This window comes from Plecotus auritus (assembly GCF_963455305.1).
Source record: "Plecotus auritus genome assembly, chromosome: 4".
NCBI classification, from domain to species: domain Eukaryota; kingdom Metazoa; phylum Chordata; class Mammalia; order Chiroptera; family Vespertilionidae; genus Plecotus; species Plecotus auritus.
This window is the reverse complement of record NC_137775.1, coordinates 143,177,028-143,200,386: the sequence shown is the minus strand read 5'-3', so window position 1 is coordinate 143,200,386 and position 23,359 is coordinate 143,177,028. Positions and strand designations below refer to the sequence as shown.

At 51.5% G+C, this 23,359-nt stretch overlaps 3 protein-coding genes across 10 annotated transcripts; 1 reads left to right on the top strand and 2 right to left on the bottom strand.

Annotated features, from left to right (window-relative positions):
• The first annotated feature begins 1,055 nt into the window (after positions 1-1,055).
• Positions 1,056-4,354, top strand: RARRES2 (retinoic acid receptor responder 2). Its single transcript, XM_080665003.1, has 6 exons — positions 1,056-1,222; positions 2,094-2,291; positions 2,542-2,646; positions 3,508-3,603; positions 3,920-4,047; positions 4,229-4,354. Exons 2-5 carry the CDS (start codon positions 2,118-2,120, stop codon positions 4,034-4,036), a joined length of 492 nt encoding a protein of 163 aa, XP_080521129.1. The 5' UTR covers positions 1,056-1,222; positions 2,094-2,117; the 3' UTR covers positions 4,037-4,047; positions 4,229-4,354.
• A 207-nt stretch (positions 4,355-4,561) lies between these two features.
• On the bottom strand, positions 4,562-22,330 carry LRRC61 (leucine rich repeat containing 61). Of its 8 annotated transcripts, XM_080663357.1 has the most exons (4): positions 22,065-22,206; positions 18,484-18,685; positions 17,202-17,377; positions 4,562-5,985 (listed from the first exon to the last, which is right to left on the bottom strand). In XM_080663357.1, exon 4 carries the CDS (start codon positions 5,924-5,926, stop codon positions 5,147-5,149), a length of 780 nt encoding a protein of 259 aa, XP_080519483.1. In that variant the 5' UTR covers positions 5,927-5,985; positions 17,202-17,377; positions 18,484-18,685; positions 22,065-22,206; the 3' UTR covers positions 4,562-5,146. The 8 variants fall into 8 exon arrangements, with proteins under 8 accessions (XP_080519483.1, XP_080519485.1, XP_080519478.1 ...); XM_080663359.1 differs by lacking the exons at positions 17,202-17,377; positions 18,484-18,685 and adding an exon at positions 21,510-21,600 and having other exon boundaries at positions 22,065-22,330; XM_080663352.1 differs by lacking the exon at positions 17,202-17,377 and having other exon boundaries at positions 18,484-18,663; positions 22,065-22,330.
• On the bottom strand, positions 12,290-13,064 carry LOC308246848 (putative protein ZBED10P; the record flags this gene model as incomplete). The annotated part of the gene is made up of 2 exons (XM_080665181.1): positions 12,290-12,696; positions 12,770-13,064. The coding sequence occupies 2 exons, from the start codon at positions 13,062-13,064 to the stop codon at positions 12,290-12,292; spliced, it is 702 nt and encodes a 233-aa protein (XP_080521307.1).
• Positions 22,331-23,359: the final 1,029 nt, after the last annotated feature.

The following is a 23,359-nucleotide window of genomic DNA, read 5'->3' as shown; positions in this document are numbered from 1 at the left end:
GACTGGGTTGAAAGGTTTTTGGTCTTTAAAACATCACCTTCAGTGGGAACAGTGTTGTTGGTCTCCTTTTTAGCTAATGCTCTGATACTGTGCTCTCCAGGGGCGTGTCTCCCTACATCACCAGGATAACGACTCTACGCATTCCCAGGGTGATGGATAAGTGTCTACGCATTCCCAGGGTGATGTCGGGGGACGCGTCCGCGGGCATTACAAGGAGCCTCTGGAAGATTGAGAGCTTGTTCCTTCTACTGAATGGGTGGATATAAATCCGCCCACTCAGAAGAAGGAGCTGCGGCTGTGTTTCCCAACGTTGCCATGTTAACACTGCTGCTGGTGAAGGAGCGGAAGGGAGAGCAAGAGAACCCTCCGCTCTTTCAGCTCCGCAGGCCAGATAGAACAGCCGAATGGGCCGGATCCAGCTTGCGGGCCGTAGTTTGCCCACGGCTGGTATAGATATGTATATGTATATGTATATGTATATGTATATGTATATGTATATGTATATGTGTATGTGTATGTGTATATATAATAATGTATATGTATATATGTATGTATGTGTATATATATATATATATACACATATATACATATATATATATATATATATATAGGCTTTAGGGCATGGGAGGGGGGAGGGATTGAATGATTTCTGATTCCTCAGGGCCTCATCTAGTTTGAGGATGTCTGTATTTCCGGGAAGAATGTCCTGAAATGAGTGTCTCAGGACTGGTCACTCAAAGGGGCCTATGGAAAGGGCAGCCCTACCTGGAGGCAGGGTGGGGGCAGAGCAGTCCCATATCCTGAGGAGAAGAGGGAGAAGAGTCCTCCGTGCCAAGACCTTCTAGAGCTTGGGCTCCTGGGCCTCACCTCACTTCTTCCCAGGCTCCCTGGACACCCTGCTCCCCCGCCCCGCCTGGGTGAGCGGCCAGGGTCAGGATCACAGGACCGAAGGGCAGCGGAAGGGTGGGACGGAAGGAGAGGCTCAAGTAGGGGGTACTGCCCCGGAGGCCAGTCCTAACGGGGTGGGCGGAGCCTCGGGCGGAGCCTCGGGCGGAGCCGGGGACTGGAGGAAGCCCCGTAGGTGGGAGTGAGAAGGTGGGAGTGGGAGGAGATGGAGGGAGGGAGGGAGGACGAGAGGAGGGGCAAGGGGACTGGGAAAAGGCTGTCAGCCCCAAGTCGCCGCGGGAAGTTAGAATAGGCTCCGCAAAGCACCAAAAAGGAGGTAAGGAGGAAGAGCAGGCTGGGGGCAGCTGGATGAATGAGGGATGTGAGAGAGGGGTTGGAGAGGAGAGGGGCAGGAAGAGGAATCGCTCCAAGGGCCAAGTTTGTCAACTTATCCGAGAGCCCTTGCTTTAAGGCAACACCCTGAGGCTGAGAGAGTGGTGATGTGGAAGGCCCAGAAAAAAGACAAGGGAGGGTCTGCCTGAAGAAAGCCAAGGGTGGGGCCCAGGCAAGACCCCCTTCTCTGGTTTAGGGGCAGGGCCCATGGCAACAGACAGCCCCAGTGCAGGGAGGGGTGAGCATCCTGGGTCCCACCCTGTTTTGGCCCTCCAAGTGTTTACATCCTTCCAGAAATATTCAACCTCCTTCCCCCTGCAGTTATACTGGGGGAGGGGGGGGGAACGCGGGGGGGGGGGGTAGATGAGGACCAGGGGCTGGGACCTGGGAGCCAGTAGACCCAGGGTGGGGAGGGGAAGCTGAGTGGGGCTCTAGGGGCAACTAGGGCAGTGGGGACAGAGAACTGGACAGAAAAGGGGGGAAGGAAGGGAGGAAAGAAGGGAGGGAGGGAGGGAGGGGCAACATGAGTTTTTCCCTGGCTGTTGGCCTAGGACAAAAGCCTACTCAGCATCTACCCAGGACAGGGCCAAACCCAGGCTGAGCTGGATCCAGGGAACAGTGGAAGGCAGGGCAGGGAAGAGTGAAGGGCAGGGGAATACCAGGGGAATCTAGGCAAAGGGCCACATCCTGTCCTGTTCCTCTACCTTTGCCCAAAGCTCTACTAGGCATGCCCCCCTCCCCGACCCCCAGTGCAGGGCCAGAGGGTTGGTGGCTCCCCTGGCTGGTATGAAGAGCTGAGAACATACCCTTTGCAGGACCAGGGTGACTGAGGTGAAGTCATGTGGCAGCTGCTGATCCTGCTGGCCCTGTGGCTGGGCACAGTGGGCTTGGGCAGGGCCGAGCTCACAGCAGCCCAGCACCAGGGCCTGCAGGTGGCCCTGGAGGAATTCCATAAACACCCGCGTGTGCAGTGGGCCTTCCAGAAGACCAGTGTGGACAGTGCCATGGACAAGGTTAGCAGCACGATCCTTGGAAGGGAGGGGGTTAGGGCCTCACCCCAAGAGACCCAGGAGGCAGGTGCTAAAGTGCTTGGGTTCTGTGAGCACCCGGCTCTCTGGAGAAAGGCCACTATGCCAGCCACCAACTGGGTTGTGCTGTTTCACTGTGGGGAGAAGGGACAGGTCACATTCCAGGAATTGCTCTGCCTGCTCAACTGGCTGCTGGCCTTCCTGTCTCTCTGTCTGTCTGTCTGTCTGTCGGCAGCCCTCCCAGGTGGGGACCTTTGTGAGGCTGGAATTTACGCTCCAGCAGACAGGCTGTGGGAAGAAGGACTGGAAGAGAACTGAGTGCAAGGTCAAGCCCAATGGGGTGAGTGGAGATGTGCACACATGTGTGTGACGGGCACTTGCTCAGGTGCAGGTGTATGTAATTGGGTTTAGTTGGAGATCCAGCAAGAAGCCTGAAGTTGGTGACCCCTCTGTGGAGCCTGTGGTTGTGACATTGTGGGTGGCCTGGGCCTGAGTAAGCAGGAGAGAGAGGTGGGCTACTGGCACAAAGGACAATTTCATCCGAGTTCCTCTCCCAAGCTTCAGATCACTGGCAGAAGCCCATGGTGTGGGTTGGTCTGGCCCCAGACCTGGTGAATTCCGTCTTCTGTGAGTCTTCAAGTGGAGATGGCCCAGCCTAGTCTGATCCATAACAGGGCCTGACTGTAATCAACCATCTTGTGGGAAAAACCTGCTATTGGGGAATCCCTGGACTGGGAATGCAACCATCCAGCTTAGACTCAGCTCTGCCAAGCACCAACCCTGTAGCTTTGCAACCCTGAACTAAAGGCCTCAGTTCCACCATCTGTTAAAGGGGGGGCCAGGTTATACCAGACATCTGTGCCAGATCCTTATTTTCAAATAAAACCTTACAAGAAAATGCAAATAAATATAACAGATGACAGGAGAGTGGGTCTGGTGAGAGTCACTTGGGGAGGATTCCTGCCTACATATACAGAAGTCCCACAGTTTTGAAAACTGCAGGATAGTTTGACTTCTGAAATTTCCAATCCAAGGATGGACTGGGCCTGAAACCAGCTGGTCTACATGACCCCTGCCCTTTTGCTCTAGGGCCTGTAGGGGAAAGGACCCCATTGCAGGCAGCCCCCAGCCTCCACCCTCATGAGGCCACAGGCCTTCCCCTCACTCCTTTCTTCTCCTTGCCCTTTGCCCCTCTCCCCAGAGGAAGCGGAAATGCCTGGCCTGCATCAAGCTGAACCCTGAGTTTAAAGTCCTGGACCGGATGGTCCACTGCCCCATAGAGATGCAGACTCGACAGGTAAGAGTGGGCAGAGGAAGAAGCAGAGAGGTTGGGGAGGTGGCTGGGCCTGTGGGGGAGGTTGAGAGGTAGAAGTGTGGATGGAGTAAGGACAGGGAGTGGAGGGGTGGAGAGGGCTGAGAAGGCTGAGAAGGATGAAGAGGGGTGAGGATGAGAAGAGGGTGAAGAAAGGTGAGGAAAGTCAAGGAGAGGTGAAATGGGGAAGGGGGAAGAAGGATGAGGGGGTATTCCTTAGGGGCTGTGAAGGTGGACTGGGCAGAGGCAGACAGCCCTCCTAGTCACTGCTCCCAGGCCTGAGCAATGCTGGCCCTGGCAGGGGCCCAAGGAGCAACAGGAGGCCCAGTGCAGCAGGATTGAGCAGGCCCACGAAGGAGCCCACAGATACTACTTCCCAGGACAATTTGCCTTTCTCCAACATCCTGCCTCAGGCTGAGGCCCTGACTGGTAGGCAGCCAGGAGGGTGGGAGGACAGTGGAGCAGGGACAGCCCTGGGTGGGGGTGGGGTGGAAGAGAGGGCTGGTGCTGGTGCTGGGCTGCAGGAGGAAGGAGGGGAGGAACTCCTTAAGCTGGGACCAGGACCAAAACAGCCTTCCTCAAACCCAAATGTTGTTTTCCTTTCCTTTAGAATTCAATCTTGTTTTCTGGACAGCTGTGGAATGTAGTAAGTGAATCAGCCCTCCCCTGTGCCCAGGGAAGATCATCTAATGATCCCAAATTAATAAAAATGCTCTCATAGCTGTGTTCTCTCCTCCCCTTGCTTTGTGCACTCTTCTCCCCTCAGCTGACGGGTAGGGTGGTGAGTGAGGAGAGGCTGGGTTCACAGAGAAAGCAGGACACCCAGAATGGGGGAGGGGCTTGTGTGTGCTCTTCCTTCCCACAGGAGACCAGAGGTGGCAGGGATCATCTTGCTTTCAGGAGCTCATGCCCAAATGAAATGATAGGCATTGATGCAACAGAATTAAAACAGAAATATTTAATAGGGTTTAGAATGGGCAGTGAAGGCTCCCTGGAGACACAGGACTGGTGGGGCAGAGCAGAGGGTCATGTGGGTAGGCAAATCTGGACAGCTCCCATGCGCTGTGCTCTGCTCATATCTATTTCCAGGACCACTGGGATGGGGGGCACTCCATCCCTTCCTTTGCCACCTTTAATCTTGGGGAGCAGCAGCTTTCTTCCACCAGTCTAAGGCCTGAGCAGCCAGGAGTGGCAGACAAGGGCCTGGAGCCTCCTCCCCAGGCGTATGGCATAGGTGGCAGGACAGCCGCACAATGCCAGCTGCTAATGGAGGGTCCTTACACCTGCTTGAAGCACTGGGGAAGTGCTTCCCTGAAGAACATAAGAGATTTTCTTGAGGTAGGAGTGGGAAGGAGGGGGTCTGCTCTTAGGAACAGGGATAAATAAATAGCCCAGTTTACAGGGACAGTGACCAGCGTGATGAAACGGTGAAGACAAGTGCAGAGGCAGGAGGGGAGATGTGGGCAGCTAGGTCACACTGTGCCAACCCCATGGCCTTGTGCCACGCTGTCCAGGGCCATGGGCACATTTAGAAGACAAAGGATGAGGCAGAACCCACAGGACTGAGTACCTGCTCGGCCTGGGCCAGGCTGTCACCGGCCTGGCGGTCCAGGTCTCTGCACTCCTGCACAGTGTCCTGGAACTGCCGGCAGGCCTCCTCCAGTATGGAACTGCTCCGGGGTGGCCAGGACTCCCAGTACCCTGGCTCCACCCAGGGCTGGGCCTCCGTGGTGCTGGGGCCTGGGCTGGAGCTGGGCTGCAAGGAGCAGTCCAGGTCCCGACACAGCTGGTAAAATTCACTGCCACGCCCAGTCACACGCTCACTGTCGATGACCTTCAGGCCTGGCAGCAGCTCTCGGACCACCGCCCAGTAGGAGGGACTGGCACAGAGAGGGTTGCTGAGTCGGGCCAAAGGGTCCCGGAGCCGCAGGTACTCCAGGCCCCGTAGCCCCGCCAGACACTGCAGCTGGCTAGGGGTGGCCAGCAGGTTGCCTGCAACATTGAGACTCTGCAGGTTCTCGCAGGCAGCCAGTGGCTCCAGCCCTGTCAGCTGATTGTTGGCAACATTGAGGACTGCCAACTGGCGCAAGGAGGCCAGGGGGCCCAGCTGGGTGAGCGCATTGCCAGACAGGTCCAGCCACTCGAGACCCAGGCACTCTCCCAGGCAGCCGAGGTCCACCAGTCCCAAGCCTCGTAGTTTTAGCAGCAGGATGGACTCCAGGGCAAACTCGCCCGAGCAAGACTTGAGCATCTGGGAGGTGATGCGCACCCCTTCGGCCTCTCCTGGCTTCTCACCCTGAGGCTCCATGAGTCGAATTCAGTCCAGGTGGTCTGGGCCTTGACAGTCTGGGGTCAGCTGGCTGTTCACTAAGGAAAGATAGTTAAACAGTAAGCAGAACTCTCCTAAACACCTCTGTGACCCTGGAGCAGGTGACATCATGAAGTGCCACCCACACTCTGCTACCAGGGCCAGAAACCCAGGTGACCCAACAAGACCAAGATGCCAGAGTACCACAGGCCCCCCTGAGGGAGGTGGGCCAGGCCCAGACCTTACTAAGAAGACCCGACTCAGCTTGTGAGCCAGATGCTGGACGGCATTCAGGCCCAGTGTTACCAATTCTCCCCATTTTCCAAATCTGCACTGGACAGCAAAATCTCATAATTTTATTTTTCCCATAACCACTCATGATCGCTCGTTATTAGTTTTGAGGTGATTCTTTTTACCCATTTAAATATATTTTTTAATAGATAATGGTCACCACCATCACCAGTGTCCTTTGTTCCCTCCCTGGGAAAGCCTTGCATTTGCGAACATAAACAGGAGCACCTGGGCCTGGCTTTATTCACGCAAAAATGTTCCTGATGTCAGAGTACAGAATCTCGGAGGGAAGGTGGGGGAGGGTAGGTGGGTGGGAGGTAATCAACCAAGGACCTTGTATGCGTATATGCATAACCCATGGACACAGACAATGGGGCAGTAAGGGCCTGGGGGGTGGGAGGCAGACTGGAGCAAGTCAATAGGGGAAAAAAGAGGGACCTATGTAATACTTTCAACAATAAAGAATTAAAAGAAAAATAATTTTTAAAATGTTCCTGATGCACCTTTTTTTTTTTTAAATATATTTTATTGATTTTTTACAGAGAGGAAGGGAGAGGGATAGAGAGTTAGAAACATTGATGAGAGAGAAACATCGATCAGCTGCCTCCTGCACCACCCCCTACTGGGGATGTGCCCGCAACCAATGTACATGCCCTTGACCGGAATCGAACCTGCGACCTTTCAGTCTGCAGGCCGACGCTCTATCCACTGAGCCACACCGGTCAGGGCCTGATGCACCTTTTTAAAATGTAAATTCAAAATGGCTTCTAGATTATGTGGGCCAATTTGTAACCTCTGGTTCTTCAGAGGACCAGCCTTCAGTCCTAGACACAAAACTAAGGTAGAAGGAAGAAAGGGACGGTAAGCCTGGGGATAAGAGGCGACACTGCCAGACCCCCACTTTACCTCCTCCACTCCACACCACTGCTCTCCAAATATACTCACACACCCTCACCCCACCCCCACCCCCGTCCAAACTAGTTCTTTACTCTGGTGTCAACAGAACAGCATCACTGTTCCAGCTGCAAACATGACATCATTTCCAAAGAAAGCAAGAGGGCTGGAGAGGTGGGGACCATCCAGGAGGGAGGGACAGGGTGGCACCAAAGTTGGCTCCAGAAAGGCAGGGTAGGGGCATTTCAAGTCATCAGTGGCTGTGGGAGAGCAGCAGCCCAGGTGCCAGTGCAGAACGAGCATGAGGGAGGAGGCCTTGGGGAGGGTCCTGCCGCCCACAGAGAGGTCAAGGTTTCAGCAGAGGAAAACAAGAAGGGACCTCTGCTCCAAATGGCAGTTTCCCAACTCTGCAGACTTTGGTCAGGCCCAGGCCATGCAGAGTGACGCCTGCAAAGAACTATGGAACCATTCACTCCTGTTGACAAAACCTGGGCCTCCACAGAGTGTCAGCAGTCCCAAGTCTGCATTTCCATAATCAAGGTCACTTTATATTTTCCCCTCTCCAAGGAAACCAGGCTCAGAGCTCCTCCCATACCTCTGCCAGGTAGCTGGGAAGGCTACTAACAGCGCTTACCCTCCCAGTCCCATCTCTGAGAAGGGGGTCCCTACATCTCTATCTAGCTCTCCTATGGTCTGCAACTCTCCAGCAAGTTCTCATTTCTATCTCATTTCTTTCCAAAAGGGACTGGAGGCATCTACTAAGAAGTCTGGTTCACTCCACACGAACAGGATCTGCTGGGTTTTGTCAGCAGGCAGTGGGGTAGTCCCTTGTGCCTCTGATTAAAACTGTTCTGGCCCAGAGCATGGGTGCTCAAGGGGCACTAGACACCTGCCATAAACACACTAGTGAGATAAGGACCTCACTGAGGGCAGTGGAGCGATGCAGAGGGATATGGGTCTAGAATAGTAAAACATGCACAGATCTGGCCAGGTGACTGGATACAGGGACTTCCTTCTCAAACACTCGGGACACAGATGCAACAGGCTAGGGGGCAAGACCTTGTTTGAAGTGACCATGTGGCACTGGGCTTAGGAAACAGTTGATGCTCTAGGCTGAAGGCATGACCTACACAGGTGCCTGGTGAGAACGTGTGGCACAGCAGGCCAGGCTTTCTGGGGACACAGACCTCTTCCATTATCTGTAGGCCTCTCTGCAGGAATTTCCATATCCTCCCCAGACACGCATTATTTGAAGGTGAAAGTGGTCACAATTCAAGTGGTGTACAGTGGAGCGGTCAAGGGCAGAAGTCAGGACATCAACCTTTATGAGGCTGAATGAGGATATGGCTGAGCAGCCAGAGGGAGAAATCATCACTTTCAAGGAGAGGATGATCAACACTGTTCAAACACCACACTGGACTCAGGGGCATTCTCAGACAGAGGTGAGCCACAGCAGCCTGTGATGGTGAGGGCATGATGCCCTGAGGAACTGGGTGATTGTTTAGATGAACATGGTGGCTACAAAGGGTGAGAAAGTTCAAGGGGAGTGGGCAGAGCAAGGGAGACAGACAGAGAGAACTGTGAGTCTGCTTCCCACCTTAAAGCGGGGATGAACACTTTTTGCAGAAGAGGAAACAGTGGAGAGAAAGATCATGATGAAGCTGGAAATCAGGCCTTTCAAGTCCCATGCCCTTCAGCAGCCATGGGTATCACCCCCTCGCCTATGGTTACACAACAGCACCACGTTGTTCCTCCTGTGCAACAACCTCTGCTCTTCTCATGGTCCCCATCTTATCACAAATCTGTACACCTCAACCAGACAGGTCTTGGCAGGACTGAGAACAGCCTGTGTCTACCCATCTGCCCAAACCCACCTGCTGTAATGCACAGGCCAGCGGCAGGCTCTGCACAATGGGAGAATGACTCCCCACACCCACCTGTCAACATTTCTCTAAAAAACAGGAGTCCTCCTGGTCTTGTTATACAAATGAGCCAATAGAGGCTCTTGGCCCAACATGTGAGTCTGCACCAAGAACTTGGTTACACAGATGAGACAGTGACTAAGACACAATTGGTACTCGGGTCTCAGGGGGAGGCCTATCTGCCTGTGCAGTCAGCCTTTGCTGAGTGTCAGTTTACCTCTGTAGGAAATGGGCCAGAAAATGATGCCCAGGAGTAGCCTCAGGGGACAGTCACCAGGCCACTTTGGTGAACTGGGGACCCTTCCTCACCCCATTTCCTCCAGGTCCCAGTCTAGAGCAGGGTTCTTCAATCCTGGCACTATTGACATTCAGGGCTGCTAAGTGTTGTGGGGGCTGTCTTGTGCACTGCAGGGGGTTTAGCAGCATTCCTGTTTCTACCCACAAGCTGTGATAACCAAAATGTCTCCAGATATTGCTAAATGTCCCCTGGGGAACAAAAATGTCCCGTTGAGCCCTAACCGGTTTGGCTCAGTGAATAGAGCGTCGGCCTGGGGACTGAAGGGTCCCAGGTTTGATTCCAGTCAAGGGCATGTACCTTGGTTGCGGGCACACCCCCAGTAGGGGGTGTGCAGGAGGCAGCTGATTGATGTTTCTCTCTCATCGATGTTTCTAACTCTCTATCCCTCTCCCTTCCTCTCTGTAAAAAATCAATAAAATATATATTTTTTAAAATGTCCCATTGAGAACCACTGCTATGCCCAAGCTTGGGACCATCACACTTCTGTCTCATCATGTTCCTTTCACTCCCCAGCTCCCTCACATGCTCCCCACCCCTGCTGCTCCTCCATTCCAGCCTCTCCCTCTCCAAGAACACCAGAGCCAGTTCAGTGATGCCAAACAGCACAAGGCAGCACCTCTCCTGAGAACTGCCTTGGGCAACTTTAAGGCACATCACATTCTTTCCCCCATCCCCAACCCACTTAATCAGAATTTAAAAAGAGGAATAGGACCCCAGGGTCTTAAGACACTATTAGGTGGTGCTCATTCAAGTCTGAGCCACATGTACATTTAAGGGAGGCAGGCACCTAGAGGTCCAGGGCCCATGCCCTGATCTTACTACCCAAATGAACTTGATTTAGAGTCAGCATGGTGAGGAGTATAGCCACAATCCCAGCCACTCACCCAGACAAGCCTCACCTTGGGAAGCCTGTGACATCCCCTCCTAACAGCTGGAGGAGAGGAGTCATGGCCTAAACAATCTGGAGGCCAGACTTTAATTCAAATCATGCTACTCCAACCATTAAATGTGATCTCTACAAAGCTTTACATAAGAAGATACAGTTAATGTACTATTAAAATAAAAATACAACATACTAACTAAGGTATGATCTCAAAATAAAGGAAGTATGTCAATGTATTAACAGAGGTTGAGTGAAAGGATTATGGTTAATTTTTCCTGATTCCTCATACTCAGCAACTTACAAATGCTTAAAGTGAATCAGTCTTAGTGACATAAGACTGACAATCCCTCTGGGGGAGGCTGGGGACAGGCCTCCAGGTTCACCCCCACGGCCAAAGTGCAAGTTAGGCCTTGAGTACCTCCCCGTCTCTACCTACTTTCCCTCAGAGCCACCTCTCCTAGTGGTCCAGCACCTCAGGAGAGCCAGATTTGGGTCTTTGGGGTGTGACAGGCCTGCTCCAACTGTCTTCCTCCCCACCTCCTTCCTCTCCCACCTGAAGCCACCAGTTCCTGGATCCTACCCACTCAGGTCCTGTACTCTGCCCTACTGGAACTCTAGGCCAGCAGTCACCAACCTTTCGGACCTCATGGACCACCAGTGGTCCGCAGACCACCGGTTGGCGACCGCTGCACTAGGCGGTCCATTACTAGTTGGTCTGATACACAGCTTTATGGCTTCCAGATAGGGATTTGCCCTCTAAAAGTGGCCAGGGACAAGGGGAGGTGTGGGTGCTGCAGGTGAAATATATACTTAGCCACCTAGAGCCTGGATGAGCATGGAAGCTCTTTCTGAGACAGCTATCACTATAGAAAAGAAGAAACCCCTAGATTTCCAGCAGTGTAAAAACAAACTATAGGTAAAAACAGTCTAAAGAATGAGTGTCTCAGCTCTCAATTCACTCTTCTTCAATAGCTGGGCAGTCCTATTTATCAGAGTTCTCCGGTCACTATGGGTGTGACAACAGAAAAAAGTACAGACCCTAAGAAGACTAATGTACACATGCATGCGTGCATACACCTCCCTCTTAAAAGGGCTACTCTATCTCAGGGTTTATTTCTTTCTACAATGAAAGCAGTTTCAGAAAGAGCTTTCATAAACTCACCCAAGTGGCTGAATATATATCCCACTGAGTATATATTGCCAGCACCCCACAACCCTTGTACCTGTCTCAAGAGAAAACAGACCTTGCCTTAGCCAGTTTGGCTCAATAGATAAAGCATCAGCTTGGGGACTGAAGGGTCCCAGGTTAGAGTCTGGTCAAGGGTATGTACCTGTTGCAGGTTCAATCCCCGGCCCTGGTCAGGACATGTGTGGGAGGCAACCAATCAATGTGTCTCTCTCACATCGATGTTTCTCTCTCTTCCTCTCCTTTCTGCTCTCTCTAAAAATCAATGGAAAAATATCCTTGGGTGAGGATTTAAAAAAGAGAAAAAGCAGAACTCTTAAGGGCAAGTATACCTTGACATACATAGACAAGCTGCATGTTGGGCCCTTAATAAGTATCCAATATTTCAAAAGAGCATTAATGCTTATAAAACTGTATAGCACAACTCATAACAGAGTAAACCTTCCCTATGCACATAGTGCTAGAAATAAATTAAGCAATGGGTAGGTGGAAAATCCCACCTCCCAGACCAAAAAAATAAAAAAGGCCATCTGTCAAGAATTGAGAAACTGCCCCCATTCTTCTCAAATAGGTTTAAGATTCTGGCTGCCCTTGCCTGATAGCCTAGATCAGTGGTCAGCAAACTCATTAGTCAACAGAGCGGCAAACCACAGCTCGTGAGCCGCAGTTTGCCGACCACTGGCCTAGATGCAACATTCTGCTCTCTCCTTTCATCTATGGCAAATTTTCTTCAGGCAGATTTTGAGGGCATCCCTGGTCTAGTCCCCCTTGGCCAGGTCCCCACTGGGGAAGATAAGAGGAGAGGAGGCATAGTTGGGGAAATTCTCCAGGTTGGTCTTCAAGAAGAGGAGATGCTCAACTGTTTCCACTGGGAGAGGGGAGTTACTCTCTATGATGGTGGGACTATCCGGGGAGGCAAAGACACTTCCAGAAAAGGTACTGGTAGCAGGACAGGGCAGATAGTGGCCAGTTTTGCCAGGGCTGACCAGACTTCCTGCCTCTTCTCCCAGTAAGCCAAGGGGTCCTCCTGGGCGCCAACTGTCTTGTTCTCACGCAGGTACTTCTTGACAATGACTGTGGCCAGGTGGTTCTCGGTAGAGAGCGAAGCTCTGTTTCTCTGGGATGCTAGCAGCCCTACACTTTCCAGTTGCTCCAGCAAGCTCTTCTCCCTCTGGCCCAGCATCAAAGACCCAGATCTACTGCTTCTCCACACAGGCTCCTTCTGGCCCTTCCCCTTAACCCTGGGGCCCTTGGCTACTCTGCCACTCCAGGTGGTATCCACATAACCTTGGGGCTCTGCAGGAAGGGTGGGGGAGACAAGTAGTATTCAGACACCATAACCTCCTTCACCTTGTACACAAGAACTTGCTTCCAGGGTCAATGTCGGCCCCCACGGGCAGGATGGCCTCAATCTGGCCCTTGAAGCGGAGGTCCAATAGAGTCACCAGCATGAATTCCTTTTGGTGGAAGAGCTCACTGAGCTGACAGTCTGTACAGAGCTGCAGGGCCAAGCCCTGGGCCAACTGGACGGCTGCACCCATCTCCCCACCACTTTGCTCCTCAAAGTGCCTCCGATCCTGCTCCAGGAAGATGTGCAGGTAGCACAGTTTCGGCAGCACCCGTCTTAAGGAAGCCTGCAGATTGCTCACCTCCTGGACCACCATCTAGAAGGGCTGCAGAAGCTGGACCAGACTGTCCGTCAGGCTCTAAAACATGGTTGAAAGGGTCATCCTGGCCTTCCCTAGCTGGTGCTTCTCCTCATACTCTCACAGGGCCGCTTGTGCTCCACCAGCCACTCCATCAGGTGGTAGGCTGAGACCCAGTGATCTGAGAGCTCCCAAAAGGGCTGATGGGTTGGGAGGCCACACTGCTGCTGCAGCTGCATGAGGAGCCACCGGGCCACTGCAGAGCCTTGGAAATGGTTGCAGATGGCCCTGGCTGTGCCCAGGATGATCTGGACACCATGATGGTGACACAGAAAATTTCTCACCAGAGAGTTGAGGCAGTGAGCAAAGCAAGGAATGTGGGTGTAGCCCTCTATCACCACTGCCTGCTCCAGGTTGGGGCAGCCGCTTGATACTGGGAAGCCTGGTTGCAGGGAGTCATGGCCCAGCTACAGGGTGAGCTGCTCCCATAGTTCCCGCTACCTGTCCTCCAGTGCTCTCCAGGGGCAGGCCTCGGACCCAGAGCACTGCTTGCTTCCTCGGGCTTCCTGACATCACCTGAAATCTACATGGCTGTATCACCCCCCACCTCAGTGGGCAGTGATGGCCACATAGTCCTCTAAGACCACTTCCTGAGCTGCCAAGGACAGGGTCAGATGGATGCGGCTGCCCTCAGCCCACTGCATCTCCCAAAGAACCTGCTCGCCCATTGCCTCGCAGAGCAGAGGCGAGGCTAGAGAAGAAGGCTGCAGATGGCAGGTAGTAGCAAAGGTCAACCTAGGTCATAAACCTTTTGAAGGGCAAGGAAGAAAAAACAGAGGCAATGTGAAGCTGCAGAATAACTCAGTAATGCTCTGGTGCAAGGCCTGGGAATGGGAGGATTTGGGAGCATATATGCCACCTTGGTCCTCTCTGACTGCCACTGGGGGAGCAGCAGATTCATCTTTGATGGGAGAAGGCAGGGGTGATGGAGCCAGTAACAGCTGCTCACGCTTCCCTGGGGCCAGCTGCCTGTCACTGTTTTCTGAGGATGAGTCATCTGGGCAATGTCCTAATGATGGAAGACCCTCATGGACAAGGCTGGTGGCACTTGCAGGTAGGCCCACCTGCTTCTCCACGACCCCTGCCCCCTTTCTCCTTGGACTGGCTGCAAATGGCCTTCTTTCCCTCCCCAGCCCATTCTTATTCACCAGGGGACAGACCAGGCCTGAGGTTTTGGACTGCCCCTTAACTTTGCATTGTCTAATGCTGGCATGACACAGAGAACAGGTGACTTGGCAGGTGTTCTTACAGTCAATGGGAAAGAACCGGCTGACATCCAACACGGGTGTCTTGAGTGCCTGGGGAATCCCCTTGAGAAACCCAGCCCTTGGTCTCTTTCATAGTTCTGACCAGCTTCTTCAAGCAGGGTGACTGCTGGAGGCTCAGCAAGGATGACCTCCCCGCTAGGAAGCAAATGCCTCTTCTTCCACTTCTTGAAGCATCATACCTCTCTGTCCAGACAGGCCATGAGGATGTCAGCTTGCCTCACCTCCTCATTCTCACTAGGCTGGCCCACCTCTGACCTATCGACTGGTTGCCTGGACCAGCACTGGGATAGAAGGGGCCGGGCTAGGGCTGAGCCGTGGGTTTTGACTTCTTTCCTGCCAGTTGCCCCACCTCTCTCCATTCACGTGCCTTCTGTTTGGACACCTCCTCAGGCTGCACAGAGGACTCCTGCCCAAGCCCAGATTTCACAACACAGAGTTCAGTCTCCCTTTGGCCTATTCTGCCCCAGGCTGGCCTGGCTCTTTGCACTAGTTGAGTGAAAACCAGGCTTCCACAGTGTGCAGGCTCTTCTCTTCCTGCTGCGGATGCATTGGCCCAAGATGCCTTCCTCCTGCTCCTCCAGGGAAACTTGGTCAGATGAGGGGACAGAAGAGCCACTGGGGAGGGAGTGGGGTCTCTTCCTTCGCAGGGGAATATTCCTCTCACTCCCCTTTTGGGAGCCAGAGGGTCTGATCTTTCTGCGGTCACTGCTGGCCTTCTACTCTATGTCTACTCCAAGGGACAGACCAGGGCTGAGGTTTTAACCCCAGTATCTGGCAGGTCCCCCCTGGCACCCCAGCCAAGTCCACAAGAGGTATTGGTAGCTCTGGTGTTGAACTCTGAGCCAGGGGAAGTCATTGTGGCAGCTGGACTCTGGGAGACAGATCCTGAGGGTGCATGTCTCCTGGGGGGCTTTTTAATTTTTTCCACTTCCAACATGTTTGGGAACTTGGGGAAAACAAGAAGATGGGCCCATTCTGCAAAGCAAGATGAAGAGAATGGCTCTCAGCTGCCCTACTCAACTCTGGAGAATACTGAGGGGGAAGGTGAGGCCCTGAGGGGAGAGAAGACAGCAGAGGACAAAATGTAGAGAGATAATATGAAATCAGCCCCAAGACAAAACTCTCAAGACCTCAACCTCCTTGGAGAAGGCTGTCATTCACTCCCCAGACCCAATGGAGCAGCTCTCAGCTCAAATCCCCACAGCCCTCTGCACCTTAGTGGTTTCTGTGTCCATCTTCTTTGCCAAACTAACTGGTGTTTCTCTTTTTTCTCTCATTGTTTATTGAGAACCTAGTGTGCACTTGGCAATTCTCCTGTGTGGTGGACACAATATACAGCAGGTAAGGCCACTACATGCCTATGTAGGGACAGACCTGAATAAGATTCACTCACAACAGGTAGAATCAGAGCGGCGGTATAGGTATGAAGAGGCAGGTGCAAGGCTGGGAGACCTCAGGGAGGAGACTGACCCTGCCAAGGAGTCAGGCGGGTTTCCCTATAAGAGACGCAGGCAGCAGACACTGTAAGCGCAGAGCCTACCAGCCTCTGCATCCTGAGCGCTTGCCTGTACCTGGCACACCGCGGGGCACCAAAAATACGTAACATAGCTCATTCAGGAGTGATGCAGCCTGAGACTTCCTAGGCCAGAGGCTTGGCATAGAGCCTTTGACATTCCTTCTCTAAAAGTCAGCCTCCAGCAGAGAACACAGGATGGGGTAGCTCCTAATGACAGTGACTCTGGCCCCCTAATGTCCTCTCATTCTCCTTTCTCTGTCACAGAGACACTCTTGAAGGGATGGTTATAGTTTGTCACCTTCCATTCCTCTTCAAACCTTCTCATCTCTGTCTCCCACTGTTCCTAGTCACTATCTTGCCAAGGCCCCCAGTGACCCCAATGGAGTTTTCTGTAACAACTGAAGCACCTGCCCATGGTCTCCATTTGGAAGACTGTTTCCTCATAGTCCTGGGACACATTTTCTTGGTTTTCCTCTCATCTGCACCTCCTCTTCAATCTATGTCTGGTCCTTTTCCCTCTGTCTATCCCTTAATGATGTTTCTTGAGAGATTACTTTCTCTCATTCTACACCTTCTCCCCAACTGGGACTGCATTTATACACCAGCTACTGTCCAGCCTCTCTCTGGCTCACCTGCTCTTTCTACAGCCAACTCAAACAGACATCTGTTCACCCAAATGCTCAGACCCCAAACCTAGGCATAATCCTTAACCCCTTCCCCCTCATTCATTTTCCTGGAGATTAGGTCAAATCCAGAGCTTTCAAAAGGAAAGAGACATGAAGAAGTCAGAAGAGAAATATGTGGAGAGATGAAAGGGCCTACTGAGGTAGGATGTGTTTCCTCAGGAGAGAGAAGATTCAGAGAAAGATGGTTTAAGAATCCCACCACAAACTTCAGGAAGGAAATAGTCTTCCTCTCTTCAGAGCAGAATGAAATGCTGGCTAAACAAGATTTAAAACCAGTACATTCTAACTCTGAGTGACATTAACCATTAATGATCACCAGGGATGGCAGGATTGCCTCTGCAGGTGACAAGCCCACTGAAGAGGCTCATGTGAGACTCTGCCCAGGGAGGAGTGTGGGCAATGCCATACTGAGAGGCTCCTTCCAGCTGGAAGAGGCTCAGAAGGAGTAAGAGGCAATGACCTCATGCCCATCATGCAAGAACTCAGTTACTACCACATCACGTGTCTGAATCCCCCTGAAAGTTGACACTGTGGAGGGACTGAATAAAGGTGCAAATGAGATGCAAGACACTATCCTGGTCCCAGAAAAAGTGCTCTTAGGATGTCAGAACCAGAGGGGACTTACCTCAGTTCTTATTTTATGATTGAAGAAACAGAAACCCAGAGTGGTAACATGATGGTCAGTGGCAAAGCAGAAGACTAGAGCTGGCACTGGGCCTCCAGAAGCAATCTGCAGGCTTCCTTACTACTGGGAACACAGAACCAGATACTGAAACCAGGCCTGCATGTCCCCAGCTCTCACTGATGATGATAGAGAAAAGGAAAGATCCTGTGTGTTAGGGCTACAGCCTGGGTCACACCAATCCCATTTTGTTCCTCCATTAGCCTTGTCCCCTCAATTTATCTGTATTCTACAGATAAATTAAAAAATTCATCAAATACAATCAAACCTTGTTTCTCAAATGTCTCCCATCTCAAACAATTCTGTTCTCAACCAAGTTGTTCATAGAAAAAAATGTTTTAGTTGTCAATCAAAATGTGTTTTTGACCGGACAACCCTTTTATACTGATACGTGAGCATGACAAAAAGCATCTCTTAGGCAACGAAGTAGAGAATGCTTTTGTTGCTGGTGAAATCGAGGATTAGCACAATTTTAAAAACAGAGAGTGGCCATCAAGAGTGTTAATGTTGTGCCTGGCCCGGTGTGGCTCAGTGGTTAAGCATAGACCCATAAACCAGGAGGTCAGGGCACATGCCTGGGTTGCTGGCTCGATCCCCAGTAGGGGGTGTGCAGGAGGGAGTTGATGGATGATTCTCTCTCATCATTGATGCTTCTCGCTCCCTCTCTCTGAAATAAATTTTAAAAAATATTTTTAAAAGTGCTAATGTTGCTAAGGGTGTGGAAGTGCTCACAAAACAACAATCACAGACAATTGAAAAGGCAGAAAAACTTGATTGGATAAATGAAAAGCAGTTAGCTGGTGATAGTATTTCAGAGGCAGTGATATATGAAAAATTCATTTAAAGCTAGTAGGGAGTAGTTCAATAAATTTAAGAAGTGTTTATTTACAGATTAAACAATACATTAGGCATGTACTGTATATAAGAAAGGTTAAAACGGGGAATCATTTTGGGGGTCTGGAACGGATTAATTCAATTTATATTATTTATAATGTAAAAAAAAATCGCTTCTCTAACAGCCTTCCAGAACAAATTAGGTGCGAGAGCCAAGGTTCCACTGTGTCTACTATGAGTCAGCACTGTACCCTAAAGATTCGAATACAGGAGAGTAACTTCCTGACTGACACTCGGAGCTCATGACAAGAAGGCGCCCTGGAAATGGGCTCATGGCACTGAAGCAAGGCAAGTGGTGGGAGGTGCTGTGGAGGCCGGGCTTCGGGCTCACCTTGAGGTAAATCTAGTCTGTGATAGTGGAATTCAGATTCTGTCTTGTAAGGAGTCGCATACTTTAAGCTGCTGCTTCAGGATCCTTATCTCCTGGGTAGATCAAGGATCTTGTGCAGTCACTGCCACGCAATCACCCTTCTCTTCCACTGAAGCACATCAGATGATAGCGAGGCTGACACTGTAAAGAGCCAACGCTGAAACTCAATGAATATAAAATATTCAGCATTTTATTAGTAAGAAGTTACTGTGACATTTCTCACAACAGATGACAAACGCACATTTGAGGACAACTACAAGATGGAGACTCTTGGGCTGCACACCAGGCAGCAGTCGAAAGGGCACTGCAGCAGGGCCACACTGGCAGGCTCGGCACTGGGAAGCAGGAGTAAGAAGGGCTGGAGCAGGTAATGGCAGAGGGAGGGAAAGGGACAGTTTGAAGAGCTATTCAGGAGGCATATTATGCTTGAGTTGAGATGGAGAACAAGGAAGAGATACAAAGTGATTCCCTTATGATTAATATAGTTCAGTTTTAGAGATAATGATTTTAAGGTTCTGTAACAAATCTTCAGGAACAGATGTGACAGATACATGGGTCAGGAGACAAGTCTAAGCCAAAGATATGGATCCATGTAAAAGTCTCGTTAGAAGCTGAGGAAAAATGCCAGAGGGAGAGAGTGGAGACTGGTTGCCCAGGCAATGCCGACACTGTGGGGATGGTGGAGAATGAGCAGACTTCAAAAATGACTGACACACCGAAACTGGTTTGGCTCAGTGGATAGAGCGTCGGCCTGCGGACTGAAGGTCCCGGCTTCGATTCCAGTCAAGGGCATGTACCTTGGTTGCGGGCACATCCCCAGTGGGAGGTGTGCAGGAGGCAGCTGATCGATGTTTCTCTCTCATCGATGTTTCTAGCTCTCTATCCCTCTCCCTTCCTCTCTGTAAAATATCAATAAAATATATTTTTTAAAAAAAATGACCGACAGGCAAAGGAGGGAGACAGAAAAAAACATGCAGTTTTAATGTTAGGGAAGCCAGGAGGTTTTCCAGAAAGGCAGATAGGGTCAAAGGTCAGTGGATGAAGAAGGTGGAGCCCAGGGTTGTGCAATAAGTGGAAGAGGCAGGTACTTGCAATGCCAGGAGTGGTGGGAAGGGCGGGTTACGCTTTGGGATGGGAGGGCAAAGGCTTGGCTGTCTCTAAGTAGAGCAAGCATGTCAAACTTGCAGTCCACAATGAATATTTTTGCAACCCAGCCAATATAACGGTATGTAAGAAACTCTTTAATAAAAATTTCGTAACTTAATTTTTACAATATTCTGTTATACATAATCTATATATATAAAAGCCTAATATGCTAAGTGTCTGACCGACCACTTGACCATTCAGTCGACTGCTTGATCAGTCGCTATGATGTGCACCGATCACCAGGGAGCAGACACTCCAACCGGTAGGTTAGCTTGCTGCTGAGGTCTGGCCAATTGGGACTGGGCAAGACGGGCCAGACATGCCCTAGAGCCCTCCCATGGTCCCTCCCTGGCTGGCCAACCTCCCACGGTTCCTCCCCAGTCGGCAGGCCCAATAGGGACTGAGCGAGACAGCCCCCATCGGCCCAATCGCCAGCCAGGCCGAAGGACCCCACCTGTGCACAAATTCGTGCACTGGGCCTCTAGTTATTAATAATGAACTACAATGTTCACTAATGACTGATTACTATAATCGTATTGCATTCATTTCCCTTATGCACCTTACACACAGGTGCACCATTTCTCTCCACTAATACTAGCAGTGAATATTTTAGCAGCCGATTGCCACGTCATTAGTCTTGGACTGACTTGTTTGGTGTGCATAACATGAAACATTTTGCTTCTGGAGAACAATAAAAATAGGTTTATTTGATTACGTTTATTAATTTGTGCTGTTATTCAGTGTCTGATAAGTTAATGTTAAAGAAAAATATTAATCTTTATTAAAATGTTGTATTATTTTATGTTAACGATTACTCATTTATTTCAGCCCTTTGTATTCAGCATGTCTCTATCAAAATAAACCTACGTTTCTATGAAAATTGAAGGTTTGTTGTTGTTTTTTTTGCGGCCCACATAAACTTAAACCAGTGGTCGGCAAACTCATTAGTCAACAGAGCCAAATATCAACAGTACAACAATTGAAATTTCTTTTGAGAGCCAAATTTTTTAAACTTAAACTTCTTCTAACGCCACTTCTTCAAAATAGACTTGCCCAGGCCGTGGTATTTTGTGGAAGAGCCACACTCAAAGGGCCAAAGAGCCGCATGTGGTTCGCGAGCTGCAGTTTGCCAACCACGGACTTAAACCTTGTTTATTTGGCCCAGGTTAGCCTTTGAGTTTGACATGCTTGAAGTAGAGAAACATGCAGTGGGAAGAGGGGTAAGATGGACATTCAGGAGACAGAGAACAAAGGCAGGAGCTTCCCCAGGGAAGGGATCCACAACACCAGTGGTGGGTGGGTTTAACCCTGGAGGCGGGAAAGAATCTACTTCTGATAGAGCAAAAGGAAGGATGGCTGTGTTGGCTGTGAAGTCCTTCAGTGTGCGTAGGAGAAGGAACTGAAGCAGTTCATACAGAGGAGCCTAGATTTCCAAGAAGCCAGGGACTCCTAGAGGCAGGAACCTGCTGGTTGAGCTGGGATTGGTGGTGGTGGTGGTGGGGCCTCAGCACTTTCCTATGTATGTTCTGGCTCCATCGGTCAGACTCTTCTGATCACCCTAACCAGGCCTTTTCCCAGTGCACGGCCAGAAGGAAAGGGGCCACTTTTCCATCTCTCTTGTGCCTGCTGCGCTCCAGGGCCCTGTGCAGACCTCAGCCCACCTTTGGTAAATATGCTGGACCTTTCTCTGAGTATTTATTCTGCCCAGTCCCACTGGCCACCAATTCTCTCAGCTTCTTCACTGGGGGAGAGGCAGGTGTCCCCCAGACCCTAGGCCTAGGAGGTTTCAAAGCACTTACTGGGCCCTCAAGTTCTTAGCTTCTCATCCTCCACCCACCCACCTGGACAGATGGTGAAGAGAAGGACGGGAGGAACGTGTGGGACAGCAGAGCAAGCCCTTTTAGTTTTTGGTTATTGTCACACATGCAAATCCTAAGAAAGATGGCAAAATAATAGTCATGCATCATTAGATTTCACATTATCCGTTTTAAACTACACACCAGCAGAAAGTAGACTCCTTTGCTCTCCTCTGCGAGGCTGCTTTCTTTCCATAACGGACTGAGAGTGTGAAGTGCAGAGCCAGTCTATGCGGGTTTATCCCTACTATACCCACCAGCTGTGGCCGGTGCGCTAGCGTCCTTTGGTTTCCTCGACTACAACAGGGACAATACCACCCACCTCACAGGCTTGTTAAGGACTGAGTAAACGTATACAACAGGGTGAATGACGGACACGGGCCGCTGTGCAGTACATTCTGGCCTCACCTGGAGTGTTTTAGGCACCGGGCAGGAGAGGCCCAGGCCGCCCTAGGAGGGGGACAAGCTGCCTCCGCCCCTCCCCCCGCCTCAGCGTCCACTTCGTTGAGGGGGGACCACAACTCCCTAACCTCGGCTTACCTAAGGCCAGGGGTTCGGGATTTGGCCAGCCGCACGCAAAGACCAGGCTGGTGAAGCTGTGAGGCCGGGCGCAGCTCCCACGGCAGCCCACCGCGGCCAGTAGTGAGAAGCTGCCACCCTCGCCCACCACTTGGGCGGCCGCAGAAGCCACCGGAAGGACCCGGCAGAGCCTGAGGGGACTTAGACTTCCGAGATGCGCGAGGGGCTACTTCCGGGAGCGACAGCCTGCGCCCTCCCCCGCCCGCGCTTGGTACACTTTCCCTGCCGACGGCCAGCACCTAGGGCGCAGGCGCGGGCGACCGCGGCCGGAAGCGAAGGGGGTACCCCGCCTCCTCGTCGGAAGTCACGCCCTGCTCTCACTTTTACCCAGATTCCTCCCTACTCGTTTACCTCTGCTAGTTATTGTTGTTGCCTTGAAGAACGCAATTACGGCGTTCCTGGCCGATGGTGACCTAGTCTTCCTCCTCCACTAACCGACCCCCACGACCCCTTCCACTCCGGACTCTGCGCCGCGGGAGTCTGCCCGAGTGCTACCTGGCTCTGTGCACGTGCAGGCAAGTGATCCACACGTGGGGTTTCTTCCTAGCTTGAGGGCTCACCCAGCATTTCAGCCAACCCACCCAGAGTGTCTCCGGGGACAAATTCCCGCTGAGCGGTGACGCCCTGGAGGCTGGAAGCTCGTCCGGCACCTCCCCACTCAGAACCGTCCAGGGGCCAAAGAGGCCGTGTCCGCTGGGCTGAGCAGAGAGTGCCGCTCTCTCCCACGTTGGTCCCACCTGGGCACCAAAGTGCCCAACTCTTGTCTCGCGGGCCACGCTAGGCTTCTTTCCACCTGCGGAGTCAGACAAATTCAGGGCCTGAGGCTAGGGCACCGTGGGTTTCAGGGCAGTCCGCCCAGGGGTGGTAGGTTTATTCTATCTCCCTCCAGCTCTCTGGTCTCAAGTAAATCGACTCCATGTCCAATTCTTCAACTTGAACTAAAACTAAGACGCCTGCAACAAAAGTATTCATCTTTACACTTTATCAAAGTTATCTTAAATCTTACTTGATTCTCTCCAGTGCCTCAGAGATGGAGGTATTGATTTCTCTGTTATACAGATAAGGACACAGATTTAGTCGCGCAGCATGTTAAAGTAGGAGATGGCAGGAGCCACAAATTATTTTAAAGTTGTATTGATACATATATAATAGACTCAGAGCTGGTCTCTGCAGTGTTAATCCAGAGGCGCTCTAGAACCAGGGGTGATTTAATTGCAAGACTAGGAGACACTGGGGGAAAAAAAACATTATAAAAG

What these genes read in the sequence shown, in the direction of transcription:
- RARRES2 (XM_080665003.1), top strand. Translation starts at nt 2,118, where the DNA reads ATGTGGCAGCTGCTGATCCTGCTGGCCCTGTGGCTGGGCACAGTGGGC. An exon ending in GCAAGGTCAAGCCCAATGGG is followed by an intron (nt 2,647 to 3,507) that starts GTGAGTGGAGAT and finishes CCCTCTCCCCAG; the next exon opens with AGGAAGCGGAAATGCCTGGC. An exon ending in TAGAGATGCAGACTCGACAG is followed by an intron (nt 3,604 to 3,919) that starts GTAAGAGTGGGC and finishes TGGCCCTGGCAG; the next exon opens with GGGCCCAAGGAGCAACAGGA.
- LRRC61 (XM_080663359.1), bottom strand. Translation starts at nt 5,926, where the DNA reads ATGGAGCCTCAGGGTGAGAAGCCAGGAGAGGCCGAAGGGGTGCGCATC.